Raw genomic sequence first — 8,431 nt, 5'->3', positions numbered from 1 at the left:
GCGCCCTATAGCAAAAACCTTTCCAAAAAAAAAAAAACCTTACAAATCTGATGACTTTCTTTTTTAAAAAAATACTTTACTTGTCATCATTTACTTTAAAACACACTTATGGCAAAAAAAAATCTATCTATCTATCTATGACTGTAGGTGTTAGAGTCACGGGATAAACAAATCAGCATCCTGTTTTAGAGGTTTCTAATTCCATCAGGGAGAACTTATTAGTCTTTTTTAGTAATTATTGTATATTTGGCTTTATGGTTTTTTTAAAAGAGGTTTTTGCCGTGGGGTGCGTGTACTCTCCAGAGAGAGTAAGAGTGAAAATGAGAAATCCCCCCCTGGGGAGATGGCCATGCCACAATCCCCCTCTCCTTCACTCTCCTCCTGGGGGCTTTGACATGTATGCACATAAGCCTGGCATGATTTTCAAGCCACCAGGTCCAGAACTTGAACAGCAGTCGACCATGTGGGAGTCCAGCGCTGTAACTGCTACGCCATCTGCTGGCCTGGTGTATTTAGGTTTTAACTGCCTATTTTCTATGTTTGTAATTGACATTTGAATTCAGAAAGCATACACACAAGGAGATGATAAGCAATTCATACAGAAGACTTATTTTGGAGCTTCCAAATATGCCACTTTTAGATATGTTTGACTCAACATCTCTCTCTTTTTTTTTTTTTTTTAGAGAGAAATTTTTGTATAGGGCACACGTGCTCTCCAGAAAGACAGAGAGCGAAAGCAAGAAATCGTCCCTTGGGGGGATGCCCACACCTCAATCCCTCCTCCTCCATTCTCCTCTTGGGATTTTTGGGCACACATGCATATGTGCCCAGGGTGAGTTTTAAACTGCCAGGTCTGGGACTTGAACCACGATTGACTACATGAGAGTCCAACAACCTAACTATTATGCCATTTGCTGGTCACCAACTCAACATCTTTCTTTTTTTTTTTGAGAGGTTTTTGCTATAGGGTGTGTGCGCTCACCAGAAAGACAGAGACAGAGAGACAGAAAGTGAGAAATCATCCCCTGGGTGGTGGGGGGATGGCCACACTGCAATTCCTTCTCTTCCATTCTCCTCTCGGAATCTTGGGCGTGCATGCACACACGCCAGGTGTGAGTTCAAGCCACTGGGTTCGATCCGTGGTCGACTGCATGGAAGTCCAGCGACATAGCCATTACACTAACTGCTGCTCCCACTGACTCAACATCTTCAAATAAACGGATAGTGACAAAAGAAGGACTTCTCAAGAAAGAAAATTGAAAAGGTGTTAAGTAAAGATTAATTAAAAGAGAAATGAGATATTCTGAAAAGAAGAAGTGAAGAAAGAAGCAGCTAGATATTTAGAGAAATTTAAAAAGCAAAATGAGGACTCACCCCATGGTCTGTTGGTTAAGGCAGCCAAGTCCTACATGGCCAGTTGGGCAATTAGAATCTCAGTCCTCGTGACTTGAGAAACACGCTGGCCGTGTGCACTTGGCATGCCCCAAATCCCAGCAAGGTGGAAAAACGTAGGCAAAGGGATTGTGGTGTGACTATACCCCGTCAGGGGGAGCTTTCTCCCTCTCTGTTTCTCTGTCACTTTGTGGTGAGCACATGCACTCTTTGGTAAATAAAAATTAAAAAGCAAAATGAAAAACAATAAAAGTCAGAGTAGGATATTAAATAAAGACTAGAATATTGAAGAACCTCAGTTCAAATATTAGAGTAATGTTTTATTTGGATTTTTTAACCATCATATCATCTCTGTCAATATTTTCCCTGTATTTTATTAAGTGAATATTTATATTTATATATTTTATACTTAGCTGTCATATATTGACTTCTTGAACCCAGGAATAAGACTGCTTTTTTATTTTTAATTGGTAAATTGCATGCATTTGCCAGGGTGGGCTGGGAGGCCAGGGAAGGAGGCATGAACACACCACAGTTCTTTTCCCTCCATTTCTCCTTCCCATCAGGATTTTGAGCACACACACATGCATCTGACATGTTTTACAAGCCACCAGGGCCAGGATTTGAACTGCAGTCAGTCAGGTGGGATCCAACTCTCTAAACTGCTGAGCCATAGGACTGGCCTGACTGTTCTTTAAGAACAGCCATATAGGCCATCCTCCAAAGTTCTTTTGGACAAAGGTGCCTCTCTGGTTCATTTAAAAGTCTAGATCCATTCTTTAATCAAAACTAGGAAGATTGGATAGGTGATTACCGACCCCTCTGTACTAGTTACCTTATTCTTCTTCATCCATGCTGAGTTGACCCACTGATTGGTTTGTTGATTTGTTGGGTTGTTCACTAAAGAAAACTGAAAAATTGTGAGAAATAGTAAAGCTAGGAAGAAGAGGGTATTAAAATCCAGAGAAGTAATCACTTACTTTGTAATAACATAGAAAGAAGCAATTGCATGGAAGTCAGAGAATCCAGGTTTGCTTAAGAGACAAAGGCCAACAAATACATCCTTGAAATGAATGAAAGCCGAGTGGGGACGAGCGGGGAGTGGTAGGTCTTCTCTTGTGTGGGAGTAAAAGGTGTTGAATCCCTGTGCCGGACAGGTAGCAAGGTGCTGTTGCAACTCGTTTTCTGTTTTTTCTGCCCTGATTTCTCTGACTTGGCATTTTTTTTTTCCTTTTTAAAGAAATGTATGTGATATGTATTGTTGTTGTTTTTTTACATTGCCCCTTTAGAAACACAGGGTCTGTGTAGATGAGGGCATTTCACGTAATCACAGAATAATGTCCTGACAGTCAGAGGAAAACGTATTAATGCTTTTCTCCTGGGGTGGGGCTTGTTCCAGGCATAGCCCTGTTGTACCTGCAGTTGCACAGGGTCACCTGTGACCAGACCTACCTGCTCCGATCTCTGGACTACGTAAAGAGAACGCTACGGAACCTGAACGGCCGCAGGGTCACCTTCCTCTGTGGCGATGCTGGGCCCCTCGCTGTGGGAGCCGTGATATATCATAAACTCAAGAGTGATTGTGAGTCCCAGGAATGCATCACCAAGTGAGTCTTCCAAACGAGAAACCTTTCCTGCAAATTCTCAGTTCAAGCTTGTGCTGCAGAAAGATGTTCAAGAAAAAATATTTATTAATTCATCCACTGTTGCAGACAGGCCCCCCAAAAGGGAAGAGCTTCGTGTATCAGTCTTGAGCGTAATCTGTCACAGGCCCTTATTCTGTCCCCGTGTCTGTGTGACACGTTCCTTGAGTTACTCTAATCAATTTTGGTTGCTGTCGATGCATAGATATTAGTTTATGTGCCTTAGATACACTATAACTAAATCAGTCCTAGGTTCAACCCTGAAATCACGGATGAGATATGCTGTTGGTGGAACAGTCAGGGAGGGTAAGCGTTTATCAAACCCATCCGTTTATATTTTTCCTCAAAGAAGTGGAAACCAGGGCTTAGTCCCGGGGTCTGGTTCAGTATGTGACACACGCTGGTTGTTGAAGTTCCTTGATAGACAGGATAGCTCAAGCTAATTCCCCAGCACTGGCTATATTTCAGTACCATTCATACTGAGATTTTTAAGTAGTTTTTTCTAATTCTGAATTTCTGAATAAAACGTCTTCTATTACATGGTTTAGAATAGGATTAAAGGTTGAAATTTGGAGCAGAAAGATATGTCATTCTTAACTTTGACATTTGAGAGAGAAAACAGTGAAATTTTTGTCATTTTCCGAGTTTTGGAGGTTTTTTAAAAATTATAGTTTTAAATGTAAAGGTTAAAAAAAAGGATAATTCCTAAAGTGAGGGGGCTACTTACTGTTTCAGAAAGAAGTATTTGGATGTTCTCTCAAAAGACAATTTTCTTGGTTAGACTTTTGCAGCTCCAGAGAACTGTTGTCTGCCAAGATTCAGACCTTCCTGATGAGCTGCTTTATGGACGGGCGGGGTATCTGTACGCCTTACTGTACCTCAACACGGAGATTGGGCCAGGCACCGTGTGTGACTCTGCTGTTAAAGAGGTATCACGGGCATCCTCTCATCCCCACCCTGCAAACCTGTGAGCACAGGGTTATACTAGTAGCTGGTCTCCACTTCTTGGGAGGATTAACTTTGTAAAGTACCTTATAAAATTTAAAATAGCCCCTATTTGGGAACCAGCAGGTGGCATGGTGGTTAAGGCGCTGGACTACCACGTGCTGACCACGGTTTGAGTCCTGGACCCGGCAGCTTGCTTTCTCACTTTCCCACTCTGTCTCTCTGTGGTGAGTGCATGTGCCCTATAACACATTAAAAAATGGTAATAGTAATATAATAATAAAGAAAATTAAACAAATAGTTCTTTAAAAAAAAAAGACCCTGTTTTTCTTATTGCTTATTAGGAAGATTTTTAAAAAGTGTTTTTTTTTTTGAGAGATTTTTGCTATAGGGCGCGTGCGCTCGCCAGGCAGACAGAGACATAGAGACAGAAAGCGAGAAATCACCCCCCAGGGGGGATGATCATGCTTCAATTCCTTCTCCTTCATTCTCCTCTCGGGATCTTGGGCACGCACGCACATGCGCCCGGCGTGAGTTTTAAGTCACCGGGTCCGGGATGCAAACCGCAGTCAACTACGTGGGAGTCCAGCGACATAGCCATTACACTAACTGCTGGCTCCCGAAAAGTCTTTTCATCTTTTGACCCAGTTGTTACTTTTAAACATATATGTGAGTTTTATTCCTTTTTTCTTAATTGGCAGAGGGTGTGTGCACTCACCAGAGGTGGTGAGAGAAAGAAAGAGAGAGAAAGCACCTCCCAGTGGGGCACGGCCATGCTACAGCCCCCTCCCCTCCATTTCTCCATCCTACCTGGATTTTGTGCATGCACACATACACGCCTGGAATGTTTTTCAAGCTGTCAGGGCCAGGATTTGAACCATAGTCAGCCATTGGGATTCTTCTCCCTTAACCATGAGGCTGTGGAGCCAGCACAGTCCAGCTGGTTTTGTTGGAACCAAACAGCAGCACCTTCACAGTTAGGAAGCTGACTTCTCGTTCATGAGATGTCTGCACTGGTGGGCGGTCCAGTGAATGTGGCGAGGGACATTCTTGTTCAACCAGCTCACAGGTATGCGCCTGCGTCTGTGTCACCAAAGCTAGTTTAGCACTCCCAGCCCAGCCCATGCAAGGGGCAGAATTGGAGGGCTGACCACTTTCCTTTTACAGACTTCATCCACAAGTTGCCCACTTGACTTCTCACAGCCTGTTGCCAGAACTTAGTCAAATGACTGTGTTCAGCTATCCTAGCTCGGAGGCTGATGCCCAGCTGACGTTTGGAGTATTTTGACAGAAGTATGAGAGGAGAATGGATGTGAGGAAGCAGTATCTGTGCTACATAGTCACTTCAGACATGACATTCTTTTGATCTAACTAAAATCCTTCATGCCACAATAGATCTCATTTCATTAACCTTTCATAAATAAAGCTAGTTTATCCAGCCTTTTCTAGAAGATGTACTTGCCAGTCCTTTAGAGAAAACTTTGCAGCTACAAGGCATTTAAGAGATCTGGGACACTTTCTGCATTTTGTTTTGTTTTGCTTTCCCTTAAGTTTATTTATTCCATGAGCAAGAGAGACAGAAAGGGACATACAGAGAAACAAATCCTCCCACCCTGCAATAGGGTCTTGAAGTTACTCTCTACCCCTAGCCTCAGCCAGCCCCCGGTCATGGGCACACATGTACCCAGTGTCCTCAGGGAGTTCTTCCCTTGGAGGTCAGCCTCCCAGAGTGTCCTGTTTTATCACCATACTGTATCAAGTCCCTAGAATAGTTTCTATAAGAAGCTCTTGCAGATTTTAGTGAACTTTTCATACAAAGAACTTTTGATTTCTCAATTAGATGTCTTAATATTTTTTCTACTCTGATACTGCCTTCTGATTTTTCCCTGCCTGCATTTATTAATTTATGAAATAAAGATAGCTATGTTAACTACTAACTCTCTAAAGATGTCTTTTTTTTGAGAGAGAGATTTTTGCTATAGGGTGCATGTGCTTACTGGAGACACAGAGACAGACAGGGAGAAATCATCCCCCGGGGGGATGACCATGCCACAGTCCCTTCTCCTCCATTCTCCTCAGGATTTTAGGCACACGTGCATATGTGCCTGGTGTCAATTTTAAGTCACCGGGTCCAGGAGTCGAACCACAGTCGAGTATGAAGGAGTCCAGCAATGTAACCATTACAACATCTGATGGTCCTTGCTTAAAGGCTTAATTTCTCTCTCCGTTTCTCTCTCTGTATATATAAAGACACATTGTCCGTGTTAATGAGACTGTAACAGGATGCATCTCAGTTTTGTAGGTTTATGCTGTCTCTATCCCTGTAGGTAGTCAATGCTATTATCGAGTCGGGGAAGGCTTTGTCCAGAGAAGAAAGAAAAGCTGAGCGCTGTCCCTTGTTGTATCAGTGGCACAGGAAGCAGTACGTCGGAGCCGCCCATGGCATGGCTGGGATCTACTACATGTTGCTGCAGGTGAGTACGGTACTCTGAAACGCTAACACAGTGACTGACTGCAGTGTATCCCACTAAACGTGAAACAGAAACGTGTAGTAAATGGGAAATGGGAAACCAGGAAGGCTGACTTGCAATGGGATCCTACTTCGATGCTTCAGCCCTGAGTTAGGAACCACCAGTGGTGAGTTCCTGAGGGTGCATTCTGTAGAGTTCTGTATTAGATTAGTTGGTTTTTGTCCACACTTTCCTTTTGTCCCTCTCCTCTACTGATTGCAGTAGGAACTCTTTTTCTGGTATAAAAAGGGCCTGGATAATCAGACTGAGGCGGAGGCATTGTCGAGTCCAGGTACCCCATACTTGCTATCAGTTGTGTTCTGAAATACCAGAAATCATGTTTAATGTAGGCCCCATGGCCCAACCAAGTTAACACATAAAATTAACTACCAGAGTGTATTCTCTTTTTTTCTATGAAAATGTTTTAGCAGTAGCTCAAGGCTTTTATTTTTTTAAAAGGATTATTCAATTTTATTTATTATCAGTATTCTTCAATTTGACCAGAGAGGGACAGACAGAAAGAGGAGAGGGAGGGTGAGCAAGGAAAACCGCCATGTGCAGGACTCAAACCATGGTTGGCCTCATAAGAGTAGTCATGCTACCTGCTGGCCCAGTTCAAGGACCGTTTTTAAAAAATAATTATACACTTAGAGGAAACAGGAATGTGAGAACACACCAATGTATTAGATTCAGATATTTAGGTTGATTTTGTTACGTATTAAGGATTTCTTTGGGAGAATTAGAAATCTTAAAATTTTCCACTCATCGGCTTTTAAAAGGAAGGAAGTGGAAACATTATTTAGCAAATGTTCTATTTAGAAACTCACTCGGTGTTCTTTAGAGGCAGCTGGCGTGGTGTGGTGGAGCACGCTCAAGAGCCCCCATGCACATCCCTGCCCTGCTTCATGTCATGCTCACATTGCCAGCATACTGACAGGACACATCGTAGCGATTGTGTCCCCTGGATGGTGTCATACAGAAGGCTGTCAGGATACTCTGTGGAAAAACTTAAAATACCATTTAAATAGACCTCCGCTTTCATGATAGCAGGGTAACATATAGACAGTTATCCTCTTGAAAATAATCTCCAAAAAAAGAAAAGAAAAAGGGAGAGAATAAAACAGAAACTGAAATTCTTTGATGAAGCTCGGAGACATCTGGATCCCCGAATTACAGATGTGTAAACTGAACCTAGCAAGTGACCTAACAGCACAGAGGATAATCATTTGTAAGTGCCTAAGGAGGAGGACGGCAGCAAAAAGCAAGCCAGTTTGTCCTGCAGGACCCTGGAACTTGGGCGTTTCAAGTGCCATGTACCTTAGAAGGCAGCGTGAGACCTGTGTCTGTGGGGGGTGAAGTCTGGTCACAGGAGGGCTTCCTTGAACATCTTTAGAAGGAGCATTTGGGCCTCTGCTAGGACATTCACCCAGCATAGTGAGGCGGCTGTTTCTCTCCTTAATTCCTGCCAAAGTGAAAGGAACAAGGTCTGGAGGAACTGAACCAGCTTTCAGTTCAAGAAAGCCAAGCACAGAACTAGAAATGGGCCTGAATGAATGTCCGCATGGTGAAGGACGAGGCCACTGATCTGCTGCCACCAGCCCCGTGTGCCACCATCTTTCTCACCCCAGCGAACAGTGCTGCCTCCACCCCAGGTGGAGGATGGAAGTCTCTTTTTGAAGAAACAACTTGCTCAGAAAAAAATATTTATTGACACAGGCTTTTGAAAGTCCTCACAAAGAATGCCAGTTCTTGTATCTGTAATGCTCTTGAACGTGGCTGAGCCATGGTGCCCAGATATTTGGGCAAATATTTTTCTGGATATTTCTGTGAGGATGAGTTGGATGAGACATATATTTAAATCAGTGGACTTTAAAAATAAACAAGGTCTGAATAGCATGAAAGGTTAGAAACTACCCCCCTCAAAAAAAAAAAAAAAAAAAA

At 42.9% G+C, this 8,431-nt stretch overlaps 1 protein-coding gene across 1 annotated transcript in view; it reads left to right on the top strand.

Annotated features, from left to right (window-relative positions):
• The window catches only part of LANCL2 (LanC like glutathione S-transferase 2), a gene marked incomplete at its 5' end in the record, with an annotated part of 37,881 nt that overhangs the window by 4,279 nt on the left and 25,171 nt on the right, over positions 1-8,431 (top strand). Inside the window, 3 exon segments of the mRNA XM_014587956.2 lie at positions 2,792-2,999; positions 3,817-3,964; positions 6,308-6,454. Coding sequence (XP_014443442.1) covers positions 2,792-2,999; positions 3,817-3,964; positions 6,308-6,454 — 503 coding nt within the window.

Source organism: Tupaia chinensis, unplaced genomic scaffold, assembly GCF_000334495.1.
Source record: "Tupaia chinensis unplaced genomic scaffold, TupChi_1.0 Scaffold000249_1, whole genome shotgun sequence".
NCBI lineage: Eukaryota > Metazoa > Chordata > Mammalia > Scandentia > Tupaiidae > Tupaia > Tupaia belangeri.
Note: the sequence above shows the minus strand (reverse complement) of the source record. Positions and strands in the feature narration are given on the sequence as shown.